At 44.6% G+C, this 18,499-nt stretch overlaps 1 protein-coding gene across 1 annotated transcript in view; it reads left to right on the top strand.

Moving 5' to 3' along the window:
* ITIH5 (inter-alpha-trypsin inhibitor heavy chain 5) overlaps window positions 1-17,207 on the top strand; it is an 83,295-nt gene extending 66,088 nt beyond the window's left edge. The window contains exons 8-14 of the mRNA XM_070391606.1: window positions 1,659-1,827; window positions 3,778-4,087; window positions 7,357-7,913; window positions 10,589-10,642; window positions 12,385-12,501; window positions 14,701-15,078; window positions 16,144-17,207. Of these exons, the coding sequence (XP_070247707.1) occupies window positions 1,659-1,827; window positions 3,778-4,087; window positions 7,357-7,913; window positions 10,589-10,642; window positions 12,385-12,501; window positions 14,701-15,078; window positions 16,144-16,442 (1,884 nt within the window). The 3' untranslated portion in view covers window positions 16,443-17,207. The remainder of the gene's footprint in view (window positions 1-1,658; window positions 1,828-3,777; window positions 4,088-7,356; window positions 7,914-10,588; window positions 10,643-12,384; window positions 12,502-14,700; window positions 15,079-16,143) is intronic.
* The last annotated feature ends 1,292 nt before the right edge of the window (window positions 17,208-18,499 follow it).

Raw genomic sequence — 18,499 nt, 5'->3', positions numbered from 1 at the left:
TTGAGGTTCCTATGACATCCGAGGGTTGGATGATGGGATGTTAGAGTGAGCAGTTGGATACAGGATTGAAGAGAAGAATAGAGAGGAAGAGGGAACATTCAGAAGGGGAAAGAAGTTATGACTGTTTCACAGAGGGTAGATGGCGCAGCGTGAGAGGGCAGCACTGACTGAGCCGGTTATAAAGCAAAGGCTAACAGCATCTGGGAAAAGACCTATAAAATATTTTCAAGGTAAACATATAGTTCCTTAGCACACCTCATTCTGCAGTCACTGCCTCAGATGTTACTGTTTCTCTTTGATTCTGCTACTTCCCACCCACCAGCAAGTAAGAGCAACCACGTGTATAACTTCCTGTGTGCCTGGCCCTGTTGTGAATACTTTCTGTATAGTAACTGATTGAATCCTCGTGACAACCTGATGAGGTAGCACTCTTACTGTCTTGCTTTTACAGATGGGATAACTTAGGCACAGTGCAAAAGGATAGCGATAGGACTTACTACCCAGAGGCCCAGGGCCACACAGAGATACGTGATGATCTAGCGCAGTGGTTCTCAACCTTCCTAATGCCGCGACCCTTTAATACAGTCCCTCATGTTGTGGTGACCCCCAACCATAAAATTATTTTCGTTGATACTTCATAACTGTAATTTTTCTACTGTTATGAATCATAATGTAAATATCTGATATGCAGGATGTATTTTCATTGTTACAAATTGAACGTAATTAAAGCATAGTGATGAATCACAAAAACAATATGTAATTATATGTGTGTTTTCCGATGGTCTTAGGCGACCCCTGTGAAAGGGTCGTTCGACCCCCAAAGGGGTCTCAACCCACAGGTTGAGAACCGCTGGTCTAGGGTCAAATCCTGACCGCCTGCTCTGAAGTCCGTGCTCTTAATCCCTGTAACAGGTGCCAGATGCCAGTGTTAAGGCAATTATGTAATGAGGCCTCCTTGCTTCATATAATGAATCTCTTTAAATGACTAACAATGCTGTTTAGAGAACGCAGTGCTTTCTTTCAACACAGGTTTGGTTATTTTAGAAACTCTTATCCAGGCTTCTAGGATTTTCTGTTTTCAGTTTCATATGGTCTTTCTTTTCTTTCCACAAGTCATGTCTCTTTCCCATACCTCTTATCCACTCAGCATGTCCAGACTCACCTGTATCACCTCTTTGCTTTGCTCAAACCATCTCCTTTATCTTCTTTGCTCCCTGCAGACTGCCCTCCCTAGCTTTCACGTTACCCAATTCCTTTAAGCCTCATACTCCTGCTTCTCAGTGAAGTTTTCTAATGTCACTCAGGCTCAGTTTTTTCACTTTTTAAAATTCCTAGAGCATTTATTATTTGTACTTTTAATCTTCTAATTAATGAAATGTCTGCCCATTCATTTATGCATTCATTCACTAAACCTTTCTAGTACCTCCTGTATGTCGTGAGTTTACAAAGATGGAACGTGCCTAAAAAGTGCTTACAATGTAGTACGGGAAATAGATATAAAGCAAATAATCATTACTTGGACATTTATCCAAGTGCCCTTTACATAGTCGGCACTTAATTTTGACCCTGACTTTGTCCGTGGTGTGCAGTTTCTAAGTCGGGGACACGTGGACTAAAGCAGTTGATGTGACTGATTTTGGTTTTGTGTTTGCCTCTAGACCAAGGATGCCCTCTTCACAATCCTCCATGACCTCCGACCCCAGGATCACTTCAATATCATTGGATTTTCCAACCGGATCAAAGTGTGGAAGGACCATTTGGTATCAGTAACTCCCAACAATATCAGAGACGGCAAAGTCTACATTCACCACATGTCGCCCACGGGAGGTAAATATGAGTCCTTCTTTTCACATTAGCTTGACGTGATAATAAGTGAGTAGCTACATTTTCTGCCAAGAGACGAGGATTTGAATGCTGAAGCTATCACAGGAAAGGAGATAACAGCTGAGCACTTTCCCAGAAGCTTAAGTTTCTCTGAACAGCGATTCTGTAAATTCTCCTCTTCCAGGCCCTGGACTAAGATGGTCAAGTAAGTTATGGGGGGAAATACCTGATAGGGTTTGGAACCTTTCCTGGTTTATCTCACGGATCCCGAGCAATGAAGCCGGATTTGTAAATTGTTTTAGGGTGTGGGAGTAAAGCCAATTAGATGAGGCAGTGTTTTGTGTGCTTGAATCCTAGCACCCTAGGCAGCAGCAGGTGGGACTGTGCCACTGCACCTGTAGTCCCTTCGGCGGGGCTGAAACATGAGCAGAGCAGGAATCCCAGGGGCCTGGGAGGTGCCGTGGATGGAAAGTGTGATGGGCTCGGAGTCTCTGCACACTTTGGTGCCGGGTTAGTGGGCAGAGGAGGGAAAGGTCATACATAATTCTAAGAAAACTAGATTATCAGAGCAGTATGCTAATGTTCCCCAGCTGTGCTAGATGTAAGTTCCTTCAACTCAGGCCTGGGTCTTACTCGGGCTGTCAAGTTCATCACTAATACAATGGACACATGACAGGTGCTCAATATTGGAGTGTTTGTTGGAACTGATCCTGACCACTCCCTCCTTTTTTCCTTTCTTTCTGCTTTTTTTAAAGCCCCACCTGAGTATCTGTTTATTAATTTTAGAGAGAGGAGAAGGGAGAAAGAGAGCGAGAGACATGGATGTGAGAGAGAAACATAAATTGGTTGTCTCCTGTTCACACCCCACATAGGACTGATCCCTCAACCTAGGTTTGTGCCCTGACCAGGAATCAGACCCACAACCTTTCCATGCACAGGATGACACTCCAACCCACTGAGCCACACTGGCCAGGGCCCTCCCCACTTTCTTAGAGGCCATTCACAGAGACACCATTACTTGTTGTCTCAGTTATTCTGCTTTGGTGGTCATCTGGAAACCCATGACACGTCCAGTTCAGTCTTTTTCCATTGAGAGTTTCTAGATTCATCATTCCCTCTCCAAGACAAAGTTCTGATTTCCCACATGAATTTCGTTTGGAACTTTATCTTGCTTGGACTGACCTTTGACTTACAATGGGGTTTCCTACCAGTCTCCACCACAGTGATATTTAGGAACTCTTTTACCAGTTGATGAGAGAAATACTAGATTAGATTTAATGCAATATTATAGCATCAATCTACGGCAGGAAGTTGACAAGGCTGTACAGTCCTGGATGAGAGAAACTCTTCTTCATCTTCGTGTATCCCCCAGCTTCTAGCATAGCCCCTGATATATGTATGCTGCATTCATATTCCAATTAAAATGTTCTGTGGAGGTGGGGATAAAGCTTTAGCAAATGGTTGGTGTGTATTACATTCTTTTGGAATTCGAACCTTGGAAACCTTATGGATTCCTTTATTTTTATTTCTTTATTTTTTTGGCACTTCATTGCCCCAACCTCAGCAGGTGGACAGGAAATAAATCTGCTCCTCTCAAAGGCGTGAAACATCAGAGTTGGGAGCAGATTCTGAAGTCAGATTGCTGGATTTGAATCCAGCTCCATCATCCACAAGTCATTTAATCTCTCTAGGCCTCCGTTTCCTCGTTCGTTAAATGGGGATAATAATGCAGTTGTTATTAGGATAAAATTAGTTAAAATGTTGCCAAGATTCTAGACAGGCCTTGTAACTTAGAATTACCCCATATGCCTGGGGGGCTTCTTCCTCCCCTCCCCACATGTCACTCCTGCTAATTCTTGAACAGTTGTGAGTGAACCACAGCCATGAATGTGCAGCCAGGTTAAGGAGATGAACACAAGCTTCCTGTTGAGCTGTCCCGTTTTGGTCCCACAGGCACAGACATCAACGGGGCCCTACAGAGGGCCATCAGGCTGCTCAACGACTACGTGGCCAACAACGACATTGGAGACCGCAGCGTGTCCCTCATCATCTTCCTGACGGATGGGAAGCCCACCGTCGGGGAGACCCACACCCTCAAGATTCTCAACAACACTAAGGAGGCCGCCCGAGGCCAAATCTGCATCTTCACCATCGGCATCGGGAATGACGTGGACTTCAAGCTGCTGGAAAAACTGTCGCTGGAGAACTGTGGCCTCACACGGCGCGTTCACGAGGAGGAGGATGCGGGCTCACAGCTCATTGGGTCTGTTTGTCTGTCTTCTTGGGATTATTATGAGAGGCTCTCAGAAGGGGATTAAGGGTTGGGTTTTACGGAAGACTCAGAAATGAGAATGGTTTGCTGCACCTTAGCCTTGAGTCTACTGGAAATGACGATAACTCATTATACTGGGAGATGTCATAATGGAGTTTGAAATCCATTAGGCAGGTCTGGCTGCAAATTCTGGTCCTGTTTTATGACTTTAAGCAAGATTTTAAGTTCCCTTGTTATAGAGTGAGGATTATGGTCAGTTGACAGAATTTAATGAGAAAACCTGTGTAAAGTATTGGCAGAATGGCTATCATGTGTTAGATATTCAACTAGCTATTTCAATTACAATTGTCTTCTTGACATTTCAAAGCACTTCCTGCTATATTTATTCTAATTCCACCCTCTTCAGTAGTTAGGAGAAGTAGTTATCTCCATGTTGAGTAGTAATTAAAATTATCATATTTTTATTTGGAAGCAAAATGACCATTTGACACTAGTCCCCGATCATATCTATATATATAAAAGCCTAAGTGACCAGCCAACTGGCCGACCAGCCAGTAGCTATGACACTCACTGACCATCAGGGGGCAGACACTTGATGCAGGAGCGGAAACCACAGGCATGGAAACATGGAACAGACTGATGAATCTCAGAGGGAAGGGAAGAGGGGGGAGGGCGGGAAGAGATTAACCAAAGCTCTTATATGCATACTAGAGGCCCGGTGGGGTCCCTCGGCCTGGCCTGTGGGGATTGGGCCAAAACTGGCTCTCCAACATCACCTAAGGTGTACCGGATTGTGAAAGGGTGCAGGATATATATATATATATATATATATACACACACTGAGTGGCCAGATTATTATGACCACCTGATGTTTGTAGGCAAATTAGCTATAATTTCACGCTGAATTTGCTAGAGGGCCAGATCATTATAAACGTCTGAATAGCACAACATACCTAAGTATCATTGCTGATCAAGTTCATCCTGTCATGTTGATGGCGTATCCCAATGGAGATGGCTTCTTCCAACAAGACAATGCGCCATGCCATGGTGCTCATATTGTGCAGGAGTGGTTTCAAGAACATGAGGGAGACTTTACCTTGCTTAGGTGGCCCCCACAATCACCAGAACTCAATCCAATTGAGCATTTGTGGGACAAAGTTAAAAGAGCCATCAGGCAGCTGGTTCCACAACCATCAAATCTCACAGAACTGGACAGTGCTATTCATCAGGCATGGTGTCAGATTCCTCGCATCACCTTTCAACATCTTGTGGAGTCAATGCCAAGAAGAATTGCAGCAGTATTGAAGGCAAAAGGTGGCCCAACGAAGTACTGATGGGGTGGTCATACTAATCTGGCCAGTCATAATAATCTGGCCACTGAGTGTGTGTGTGTATATATATATATATATATATAGATAGATAGATAGATAGAGAGAGGTGGAAAAGAAGCTAGAAGTGAGGTCTTCTAATTCAGTTCAGTGCCTTCCCTTTGATATCATATTGCCAAAAAGGGGTATAACTTTGCTGTTGATTCAATGACATGATGACTCCCAGCTCAGCACTATTGCTTTAATCCACTTTGTGGCATAAATTGTAGATACTTAAAAGAAAAAGTGAGCTTTAGGTACCTTTATAGGTGTTTAACAGCCATAATCAAAGAACATTCATTAATGATAAATCTAATTAAAGGTCTATAAGATGGAAAATAAAGATAGGTCCTTGGGATGCAGCTAGCCACCATTGTTTACCCAGCATTTTTGTCAAGATTTAAATAAAAACACAGATTAGCTTCCCACATTTTCAAAATCATTCAAAACTACATTAAAAGAGGGAGAATCTAATGCATTTTTAAAAAATAATGTGTCCATAAGCAAAAGCAAGTACAGTACATTGAAACAAACTGACTGCACTGCCATACTGCTAAAAATATTGTCACTACCCAACATTTATTGAGAACTTATGACAGACATTTCTATAGGCAGAAATCCTAGGAGTGGGTATATTAGGGTAACAGCTAAGCTGCCATGCAGATGACTCTCTCCTGTAATAGTCTGGACAGCTCAGTTTGGCTCCATGAGGTCATTCAGGGACTCAGGTTCCTTCCATTTTACCACTCTACACGCCTTAGATGTTGTTCTTAGCTGCAAGGTTGAAATGAGGTCACAGTGACTTCTGTATTCCAGCAATAAAAGTGGGGAAGGAAAGGAAAGCCAGAGCAAGCCATTCTATTTTACGCAAGAATTACAGAAGGTACGCATATCACTTCCATTCATATTCCATTGGGGAGAACATGGCCATATTTGGCCACAATAGAGGCTAAGAAATGTAGTTTGTAGCTGGATGGGCATCATCAAATTAAAACTAATTTATTATGAAAGAAGGGGAGACTGGGTCTGGGGAGACAGTAGTCTACCAAAGTAGTTACTGTTAATGTTCCAATTTTATAGAGGAAGAAACTGAAGTTTAGAGAGGTTAAGTTATGTGTCCCAAGACATACAGCAAGAAAATAGCTGAGGTGGAAATCTAATGCCACAGCCTATGCTTTTTAGATTTTTGGAAAGGGATTTTAATAGTCTCTTTATGCAGAAAGTAGCAAGCTTGTGATATAACTAGAAGAAAAGCCAATGTAAGCAAATGCTGCTTTACGCAAAAGCATAGTGGCAAGGTCAAGGTCAGATTTCTCAAGTATAATGTGCTTATTAAAACACGACATGTGTTTGGTTCTAAGAAAAATGTTTTAAGAGGCCCTTTGAGAAACTTAGGTGTGTACAAAGGAAAGTTACCAAGAGTGGTTAGGGAACCTTGAAATTATGTCACCGGAAGAAGAGTTCATGAAACTGGGAATTGATTAGACTGCATAGAGATGACACCTAGGAGCAGTGTGTGCCACGCCTCTAAATGGCGGTTGTATTGAAGATAGATTTTGCTAATTCATGCTATGCTGCTCCAAAAGGCAAAAGTGAGACCAGTGGGTGGAAATTTCAGGGAGAAGACTGTGATCTACTACAAGGAGGTTCCTCCTCCTCCTCTGAGCAGTTGAAAGAGAGGAGGAAGCTTAGTGAGGCACAGTTCTTGATCACCAGTGGTGTTCAAGCTACTGCTGCATAACCTCTTATGAGCATTGTTCTGCTGGTAGAATGTTGGATTTGATTGCTTCTAAGATTAAGGTCACCCCTCCAACAGCCCACCATTTCCTTTAGGACCTGTGCTGCCTACAGTCAGGGCTGGGTCCTAACTCTCTTTCTCTTATTTTACTCCAGGTTCTATGATGAGATCAGGACCCCTCTGCTCTCTGATATCCACATCGATTACCCACCCAGCATCGTGGAGCAGGTTACCAGAACCCTCTTCCCCAACTACTTCAACGGCTCAGAGATCATCATTGCTGGGAAGCTGGTGGACAAGAAGATAGATCGACTGCACGTGGAAGTCAGGGCTAGCAATAGTAAATTTGTCATATTGAAGACGGATGTGCCTGTGGGGCCCCAGAAGGTGGGGAATGACGTCATAGGAAGCGCCAGGCCCAAGGGTGAGGATGAGGAGGACCCCAACCACCTCAAGCGTCTCTGGAGCTACCTGACTGTAAAGGAGCTGCTGAATTCCTGGCTGCAGAATGACAACGAGCAAGAGAAGGAGCGACTGAGGCAGAAGGCCCAGGCTCTGGCCATGGACTCTCGCTTCCTCACCCCGTTCACCTCCATGAAGTTGAAGAAATCCACACTGAAGACAAGGAAGCTGGAGGACAGCCATGGCATGGCTGCTGCAACAGGGCCTGAGACAGTGATGCAGAGTCTGCAAGGCTCCAACCTGCAGCCAGGTAACTGACTCCAGGGATGGCCAAATGTAGGGGCCTAATTTGTCCCTTCTACAGACTCCTTCTCAGGCAAGGTCCTCTCATCAGGAGTCTGTTTTATTCTGTGGTATTATAATTTTTATAAGCGATAACCCCACATGCAGTTCCTAGTTTTCAGGGACTGTGTTCAATTATTGTGTTTGTTCTGTTATAAACTGTGGATCTCTGTAGAGACATTAGAGAGGGTGGCAGTTGCTTCAGAAAGGTTGCCTGATGAAATTCATCCAACCATCAATCATCAATACTGAGTGCCTAACATTTGCCAGTCATTATTGAAGGCAATGAGATGAACAAACAAATAGACAAATGTTCACTCTTTAAGTGCCTTTCCACATATTTAAGTACTTCAGAGTTATATAATTTTATGTGTATGCTGGATTTACTTCCTAAGTTTCCTAAGAACATAGGTGAGAACTGACTTCCTGATTCTTGAGAGAATTCACCCTTTATATACGTGTCACTCAGAAGCTAAATAGTAACTGTCATCAGTCTCAGTGACATTTTGATGGGGGAAATAGAAGCAAGGAGAACAGGAAGTGGAAAAGAAAATTACTTCAACCAAAACTGAGGATTGTATTCTCAGTAGTATCTGTTTGTGGAAAATGGCTTTTTTTTTTTAATGTGTAACATTTTCATTAAATTTCTGTCAAGTTCACATCTCCTCAGGAGGGGGAACTGATGTTACCCCTGGACCTGCAAATGCTGTCTCATTTATTCCTCACACTCTAAACTCCTAGAAGAGCCTAGCTGGTGTGACTCAATTGTTGAGCATTGACCTATGAGCCAGGAGGTCACTGGTTCAATTCCCTGGTCAGGGACATGCCTGGATTTTTGGCTCGATCTCCACTAGGGGGTGTGCAAGAGGCAGCCAATCAATGATTTTCATCCTTGATGTTTCTCTCTCTCTCTTCCTCTCTGAAATCAAGAAAAATATATACAAATCCCCACAAAACTCTGAGAAGCACTAGGTGTGGTGAAGAGAGCATGAGTTTAGAATCCAGAAAGCTGCCTTTCAGCTCACCAGTCCTCCTGACCAGTGTGAGGTTCAGCAAGTTTCTGAACCTCTCTGAGCTTCTATTCCTTCGCCTATAACATGTAGATAATAACTTCCCTGAAGGGCCATTGCAAGGATTGAATGTGTAAAGTCTTTGGCACATATGAGAGTTCAACAAATGTTTAGAATTCCTCCCCTTGAGGAATGTAGAATTAGACATTTATTGAAAAGTTCAGGCCCTAATATAGAGGTTAAAAGTGATGTGTTGCCTTTTTAGAAAGAGTGGAGCTTGTCTTGGCAAAACCAGTACAATTTTAGTTTTGATGAAAAGCAAATTGTGTGATGCTATGAAATAGCCATATGAAGAAAGAACCAAAAAATATTATTTGGAATTGAATTTTCCTGAAGCGTCAGTTAGTACTCAAGACAATCTTTGTTTTCTTAAAGCTAAGATGAGTTTTTATTTCTTTCTTTTTTCTTTTTTGAGTGTCTGTGGCAGCTGCCACTCACCAAGGCTTCTCACAGCAGCCATCCAAATTGAGAAGTTGCTTCCCTGTGGTCTGCCTGATTCTCCCGGGTCCTGCTGGGCCAGGACCAGTGCGGGAAAGATAGGGACACATAGAAACTCTGAGATACTTTGATCTTTAATTTCTGTGAGGGCCAAAAGTTAGTGAAGAGGGGTATAATTTTGTTAATACAGACAATTTGAAATAAGATATTAATGTTATTTTATTTGTTGAAATTAATTTACTTTTAGGTTATTCTTTAACTGATTATTTATTTTTGCCTGCTGCTTTATGGATTGTGTTTACACACATAGCAATAGACACTGGATTCTAATTTCTTTTTACATTTTTGCATTTTCTATTGTTGTTGTTTTCTTTATTAAGTATGGTACAAAAACACATTACATAAAATTTACCTTCTTAACAATTTGTAAGTGTACAGTTCAGTAGCATTCAGTATATTGATGTTGCGAAACTGATCGCCAGAACTTTTTCATCCTGCAAATCTGAAATTCTGGACCATTGAACAAGTGTACTTTTCCCCCTCCTCCTATAGCTATACCTGAATTAAGATGGAATATTCCCCCCAGTATATGCACAGAAATCGCAGACAAAAAGACCATTATCTAATTTATAAAAGCATAAAGTAATTAAGCTTCCGCATGTTGCACTTTATTTGTGTGTTGTGAGGCCAAGCTCCTTTAAATCATCCCTCCAAGTTGCTGAGGGTGTCAAACAAGACACTATATGTTTGAGAGCTCTGAATACACAAAGGGTCACACAGTGACAAGATAACCACTATTACTTTTACCCCTTGATCACCATTTAAGACAAGGAATGCAGGAATACTGATGACCAAAATTTGAATGTTTATTGTGCCTGGATTATAGAGTTGTTTCTCTTTTAAGCATTTGGTCCAACCTGAAAAAGGCAAGATACAACTTGTATAGTATAACCCATTAAAACACACACACACATATATCTCTGTGGGGAAAGAAAAAACGACAGGTGATGTTTTTAAATTGCTACGAATGTATCTGAAAGCTATATTTTACTCATCTCAATACTCTCCTCTCTGTACCCCTCACTTCATCCTCTTTAATGAATAACAGTGGTTGCTATTTTCCTTTCTTTTATAGGATCTACTCTCAAGAAACCATATAACCCAAGAATTAAAGTCTCCAGAACATCAGGTAAGGAAAACAATGTATGCAATTTGCAAGTTTTTATGTTTAGAAAGTGGACAACCAGGAATGCCCTGAAGCCAGTTAAAATGCTAGCTCCATAGAAATGTGACATGGGGGCCCATATTCTTAGCCCAAGCCGGCAGCATGAGGCAGTTCTGAGAACCAAGATCATCATTAAACTGTTACATAAGCACCGTGGATAACAGGCCCAGGAGCCTGGCAACAGCCCTGATGGAAGGATGGGTAGCAGACTCATAGTCTCATCATTGTGGAATTTAAAAGACATTTGTTTTAGAGATCTGAAGCATGCGTGTTTTACAAAAATTACTTTATTATTTTTTAATCTCTGGTTTAGAGGGGATAATAGAAAAAAATACCAATTCTCTGGAATTATAATAAAAATCCAGATGAGATAATAACACAAAGGCTGGGTTGGATTCTTAAAATGTGCACATCTCTTTGTAAGTCTTGCTGCTGATGTGCTGGACGTGCATGTTCATAAAACCAGGGACATCCTCGGGATGAGCTGTGTGGATAGGAAACCCAGTCTCCAGCGGACAGAATGCAATTCCTCTGGACACACACATGCTTGATGGATACAAGAAAATGTTTCTCTGGATGCACATGGAGTAATGACTTTCTCCTCTAGTTTTTGGGACAAGCAACATCTTTCCTTGTAAAGGGATTTGGATGAGTTGAGGAAAAATGATGTGGTGTGAGCCCAAGAAACTCTCAGAGAACTGTCACTTAGCTATGTTCCTGCTGACTCTGTGTCCTTCACTTGTCACCAGCCCTCTGTTAGGCTAGGTCATTACTACTGTCGGGCAAGGCTGGTGTGCATCTGGCGCCATGAATGTCCCTAGTGCTATGGCACTCTCCACTTGGTGGTCAAAGGAGAAAGGAAATGATTGGTGTCATGCAGGAAATTGAAAAAAGCAGGCTCCATAATAGTGGGGGTGTCCTATATAATAAAAGCCTAATATGCTAAGTGTCTGGTCATCTGTTCAACCAATCAAAGCGTAATATGCTAATGATATGCTAAGGTAGTTCAACCGCTCACTATGACATACACTGACCACCAGGAGGCAGACAGTCGACCGGTTGACCAGTTGCTATGATGTGCACTGACTACCAAGGGACAGATGCTCTGACTGGTAGGTTAGATTGTTGCTGGGGTCCAGGAATGAGTGAGAGTGAGATGGGCCGGACATGCCTTGGAGCCCTCCGGCGGTCCCTCCCGGGCTGGCCAACATCCTGCGTCCCTCCCTGCCTCAATCGTGCACCGGTGGGGTCCCTCAGCCTGCCCTGCGCCCTCTCACAATCTGGGACCCCTTGAGGGATGTCGGAGAGCCGGTTTTAGCCTGATCCCACAAGCCAGGCCAAGGGACCCCACTGGTGCATGAATTTATGCACTGGGCCTCTAGTATGGCAATAACCCTCTTTCATTTTTGTTTCCCACTTACCTTTCAAAGCTTAGTTGTCTGTGTTTGGCCAAGGTGTGGTGAAAGGGAGCATTATATTTGAATTTAGGGGACCTGAGTTCAAAACCTTACTTTACTGTGTACCAACTGTGTAACTTTGGTGAGTGACTTCACCTCCCAGACATGTTGCTCATTTGGACATTCAGGATCATTGACAGAAGAATCAAATAAGTAATTCCTGGAAAAATATAAAAGAGTATTACACAGGGAAGGCACTCAGTAAGTGTCTTTTCTTTCTGTTTTCTCCTGTGTTTTCCTGCTCTGCAGCGGATGGAGACCCCCATTTTGTCGTGGATTTCCCCTTGAGCAAGCTCACTGTCTGCTTCAACATTGACGGGCAGCCCGGGGACATCCTAAGGCTGGTCTCTGATCACGCGGACTCTGGTAAGTTCTGCCCTCCATTGTGGCTTCTGTGCAAGAGGCAGGTAGACATCAGGTCTCCTCTGTTCCAAAGATGGATGTATATATTAGGGGCTCCTCACAGATGCTCAGTGAGGATTGTTGATGATTAAAGGAATTAGACTGTGTGCTGAGCTTGGAGGCAGGAAGACATGCCTTGGAAACCCTGCTCTCTGTCTTAACTAATTTTGTGGCCTTGGCTACTCAACTAGAGAGTTCTTGTTGTCTCTCCTGTAAAACAGTGATACTCATGTACTGGTCTCACCAGTCTATTGTAGAGACTTAATTAAATAATGAAACCGAAGTTGTTTTGAAATAAACAAATGCTATACGAATTCATGATATATTATTGTTATTATGTCTTTCCATTCAAAAACTGCTGGTGCGATGTTCTAAATTCATTTATCTCAGCTCCTCCGTGACTAAGATGTTAAGCCCCATGTTAATTACTCGGCTTTGTGTGCAGAGAATGTGGGTGTAAGAATGGCTCTGATCCCCTTTGTTTCGTAGAGGGACCACGTAAAAGAGATTGGTATATAAAAAGCTTCTCTTGGCCTTGGCCCATGTGGCCCAGTTGGTTGGAGTGTTGTTCTGTGCACCAAAAGGTTTTGGGTCTCATTCTCAGTCAGGGCACATACTAGGATTTCAGATTCGATCCCTAGTCAGGGGGTGTACAGGAGGCAACAGTCGATGTTTCTCTCTCACGGCAATGTTTTTCTTTCTCTCTCCCTCCCTGCCTCTCTTCTGCTCTCTCTAAGATCAATAAGCATGCCCTCCAGTGAGGATTATAATTAACAATAACAACAGAAAGCTTCTTTCTACATGCAGGTAACAGTGCCTCAGGATGGCATGTGGACAGCCATGCAGCCCGACTTTTGAGGACAAGCTTTGCAGTAAACATTCTGGCATTTCTCAGTTCTAAGAAAATTCCTCAGTTTCTTGGAAGGCTAGGTGACAGAGGGCCCCACAGCAGGATGATGGAGTCATGTAACGTTTGATTTTAGGCTCCTCACTCACCTTGCTCTCTTCAGCCTTCCTAGCCTTAGAACCAATTCTCAGCTTTTTTGTAACTCAAAAGGCTCAGGAGTGAGATAGGGCCTAACTGTGCCCCTCCCTGGAAGTGCCTCCCCCTCCTATCCCTGAGCCATTCTCTCATTCCTGTGTTCAGTGTGGGTCCAGGATGGGAAGCTCAGTGGAAGAAGCTTGGAGCCTTAAGGCGGAAGTACTTGATCTCGCTCATGTGGAGCTTTTTCCTTTTCCCTACCCCTTGGCCCAGAGAAAGCAGTTTTCTCCTGGGATGTCCAAGAAGTTGCTAGTCAAGATGTAGGGGAAGATTATCCCCAAAGCAGAGAAAATAAGAGTTAATTATATAGCAATATTTTATTAATGCAAATTACCTCTTTGCTGAGAGCAAAATACGCTTAATGTACATGATCTAATTCAGCCCCAAACATCTGATGGAGAATTGCCGTCTGTCTGGACAGCACCGATTGCTAGGGGTGTGGCTCACACGCCTCACTCGGGTCTAGTAAAGTTGCTGTGTTCATGATGGCGAAGTGAAAAAATAAAAAGAGTTCTATTTGCTGGCCATTGGCAGCTGGCACATATGCCACCTCCTGTGCACCTCACCACAGTCCTGTTAGGTTTCATACCCCCTTGTACAGATGAGGACATTGAGGCTCAGTGTTTTAAAGTGACTGGTCCGGAGGTGCACACCTAGAAGGTGGAAGAACTTGAGTTGTGGACTGAGCATAATCCTAACCTCTGCATTATACCACACTGCTCAGTGGCATCACAGCGTCTCCAAATCAGGATCAGTAGCAACTGGTAGATAAGAAATTCTGTATGTCTCTTTGTCCCTACAGCCAGAATGAAAGAAATAACAGAATGAACACAAACAATCTGTTAATCCTTATTATATCTTGACCCCCAAACCTACATCATCCTTCCCCTTCCCTGAGATACTGGTCAAACACGGGGAAGAAATTCCCTCCTAACTTTATACATTCACTCATTTCTTCACTCATTCAGCAGGCATTGAGTGGCCTCTACTTGAAAGTGAAAGTTCATGGTGTGAGAGCTACAAAGATAAGGCCAGAGAAGGAGGGAGAGTTTGATCAGATGCCTTTGGCATGAAAGTAGGATAGTTTTTCTAACCATTGCTCTCTTCCCCTCTGCCTTTAGGTGTGACGGTGAATGGAGCGTTAATCGGGGCCCCCGCTCCTCCCAACGGCCACAAGAAGCAACGCACTTATTTCCGCACCATCACCATCCTCGTCAACAAGCCAGAGAGGTCATACCTGGAGATCACGCCGCACAGGGTCATCCTGGATGGCGGGGACAGGCTGGTCCTACCCTGCAACCAGAGCATGGTAGTGGGGAGCCGGGGGCTAGAGGTGTCCGTGTCTGCCAATGCCAACGTCACCGTCACCATCCAGGGCACCATTGCCTTCGTCATCCTCATTCACCTCTACAAAAAGCCGGCCCCCTACCAGCGAGACCACCTGGGTTTCTACATCTCCAGCAGCAAAGGCCTTTCCAGCAACTGCCATGGACTGTTAGGTAAGCAGCTGCTCTTCCCGCGGGGTCTGAGGAGAGCACTCGGCTCTGAATGAAGCTGGTGCTGCCAATAGCGTCAGCTTGATGGAGACATTCAGTGGGAAGCTGGTCTTTACACATATCACAAAAGTTGTATTTCTTGCCTCCTCATGACTTTCTGGAATAGGAGTGGGCTTTATAAACGAATTATCACTGGCCTTCTGGGAAAGTGAGCAAAGAAATTGGGAGTAATCCTCTGGTTCCTCATTCTCAGCAAGAAGATACAAAGAAGGGGCAGTCCACAGCCCAGCACCCGTGCGCCACGGCGTTTCTCCCACAGCAGCCACCCACACTGTGTGAGCAGCAGCAGGCTGTCCATTTGGACTGGCTTTCTTCGACGTGCAGTTTCGTGTGGGCTCCTGGCCCACAAGTGAAGAGCCAGCGCTGCTGGGCTCGGTTTAGAAAGCAGGATTTCCTGGCACTTGAGCTGCACGCATTTCTGCAGTGCCTGCCTGCCAAGTGTGAGCTCCCTCTAAAGACACAGACCAGCATCCTTGGCCTTAGCGACGTCCTCACTTGACCTGGGGAATTCTGATGATGTGTCTCAGGAGCCAACTGAACTGACTGCTGTACACACCCTTGGCCCAGTACAGTCCACAAACCTAGTATGGAGGGTGCTGGGACCAGGGAGGAGACAGGGGGAGGCCTAACTCTTCCTTCTTTATCTGGCCCTCTTCTTGCCCTCCCAGCTCAGTAAGAGACTCTGGTTCTCTCTGTTCGCTGGTTAGGCAGCTTTCCAGTGTCAGCAAGAAGGCAGCTTCCAGATGTGGAGGCCGATACCTATAAAACCTCAGGTCTCTCCTCTCCATATGCCCCCAAACACGTGTTCTATCACTTACGCTGGAGAAGGCGTGAGTGGCTTCTGGCAGAGTCCACCTAGGAGTCAATCTCTGACATCATGAATCCCCTTCCTCTGGGTACCACATGTGCATTTGCTGGTCACTGAAGGCCTGAATTGATGTCAGATTTTTTTCCTGCACGATGTAGCCTGCACTCTACTTAGACCTGATGCTTCTCTTGTCCATTCAGGTCAGTTCCTGAACCAGGATGCCAGACTCACAGAGGAGCCTGCTGGGCTCAGCAAGAACACCACCAGTCCTCCATTCCCAAAGGCAGATGAGAAGTCTGAAATGGTCCTGAAGGTGAAAGGGCACCAGGTCCCGGTGGTCTGGAAGCAGAGGAAAATCTACAATGGGGAGGAACAGATAGACTGCTGGTTTGCCAGGAACGCCGCCCAGCTGCTCGACGGCGAATACAAGGATTACCTGGCAGCCCATCCTTTTGACTCAGAGACTACATTCGGCCTGGGACTATCCAGGGGACTCTGACACTAGCGTGCATTAATGTAAGAGTGCATGACAGGGAAATGGCCTTTGGGGACACCGCCGTGCAGTTCTTGTTGCTGGCCTATCCCCCATCTCTTGGCAGTTAGCTGCAACCCCTGGCCTGCCCCTGGTGGCCTGTGGGTCTGACATCGGCTTAAGCAAAGAGTAGGATCAGGGAGCTGAAGTGAAATGTTATTTCCTCTGCTCCCTCCTCCTGCCATGCTCTCCTTATGTCCTATAGAGAAAGATGGTAGCATCAAGGGGGGAAGGTCATGATTATAAGCAAGAAGTCTGTGTCTTATACCAACTGGCTTGTCCATCTCATAGCCTACCATACAGTAACTCTGATGAAGGAAGGGTGCTGCAAAGTTTGTTTTCTCTGTGGAAAAAGCCAAGTTTGGGCACACAGCTTTTCTCCTTATAAAAGCTTAGGACTCTTTCCTCTTAGCACTGCTACGATCTCCAGCCTCTGTTTCAGGGGATCCTCCGATGGAGCCCAGGCCACGGGTCATACTAATAGTATGGACATTTGATCATTGTAAACAATTAAGTCTTTTCTTAGAGAAGATTTTCTTCTGCTATAATATCTTGCCCTTGAAAATTAGTTTTCATTTTTATAAAAAATTGATTTGGAAATAGGAAGCCTGTATCCCAGCTACCCATCTCTTTCTAATGGGTTTTGTAAAATGCTTTACTTTGCCAATGGATATTCTCCTATTTATTCCAGTAAGCTAAATGCTTATAATAAAGAGGACAACTCCGCATGGATGTGTTTTACTGGCCTGTCTTGGTGCTTGTGGTTGGCCAGTTGAATGGCAAGGCCTTTGCTGGGCACTCTTTAGCCTTCATCATAATTGCAGCTTTCTTTGCTCCTGATCTTCCAGGAGGCAATATGGTAAAGTAGGCTCTCCCAGTGCTGGACTGGGAGAGACACAGCACAGGGAGTGTCCAACAGCTGACATATAGGAATCAACCTGTGCATTCTCTGCAGGAAGTGGGCACATGTTTGCAAAGCCTAAGATGCCTTCCACACCTCAAATAGGCAAAGCCAGGAAATCAACATGAGTAAGGAGCTCTTATGGGATCAGATGTGTCCAGAATGTGGACACATCTGATCCCATTGGGGAAAGGTTAAAATCAGAGGTGGCTTCAAGAATCAGTGACAGTCAGCCTTCTGATTGTAGACACCCTCTAAGCAGCCCATTCACATTATCAAGGGGACACTGCCTGCTAGTGACATCAGAGCCTTGTTTCCTGCCCCCATCACCAGTTCTCATTTTTTGCTGTTTGCTCTACATTGGACCACCCAAGTTCAGAAAGCCTGACCCTCACTGAGTGAGGGGCACAGTCAGGATGCAGATGGACACAGGGGGCACTTGTGCCAAACAACCGAGAAAGGGAGGCTTGGGTCAGAGAAATAGAATATTTAGATATGAGACGGAATGAAATAAAGGCCTTTGTGCTGGCTTCACAGGAGGTTTCTCTGAGTCAGGACTGACTCCAGGGCAGACTTTCATGAAATATGGAAGCGTACTTAGCACTTGGAGGGAAATCAGAGTTACTAAAATTGTTTATCGGACTTGCTCTCCTGTGGGAACCATTTGAGCAACAAAAAGATCTCCACATGTTCCTGTTGGACCAGGAGATTAAGTTAGTGCTGGGGGATTCTTCAGTCCTCTCAGAGTCTCAGTCTCTCTCCTCTTCGTGAACCCACCAGACCATGGCATGTCCGCTGTGTTACCTTTTACTCCCATCTTCCCAGACTAGCTGCCTGTTTCCCTGCCAGTGGTATGAGGACACCTGCCTAGACTGACAGATGCTTCCATATTTCAGAGCTCAAGGGAAGAGGAGGAGCATGAGCCAGGGCCAGCCAGTGCCCGTCCAGGCTCCATGGGGACCTTCCTGTTATGTAATCTCAGTCCAACCTGGGTAGATGCCCCTTGAGCCAAGAGGCCGGCCTGCTGAGTTAGCACGTGGAGCAGTGATCTGTGCTCCAGGTGAGGCCTCAGCTGGAAAGGAAGCTACTGCCAGACATTCCCAGTTACTACTGTTTTTCTAAG

Source organism: Myotis yumanensis, unplaced genomic scaffold (genome assembly GCF_028538775.1).
Source record: "Myotis yumanensis isolate MYYU_CA2020_CCGP unplaced genomic scaffold, mMyoYum1.0.hap1 SCAF_1, whole genome shotgun sequence".
NCBI classification, from domain to species: Eukaryota; Metazoa; Chordata; class Mammalia; order Chiroptera; family Vespertilionidae; genus Myotis; species Myotis yumanensis.
Note: the sequence above shows the minus strand (reverse complement) of the source record. Positions and strands in the feature narration are given on the sequence as shown.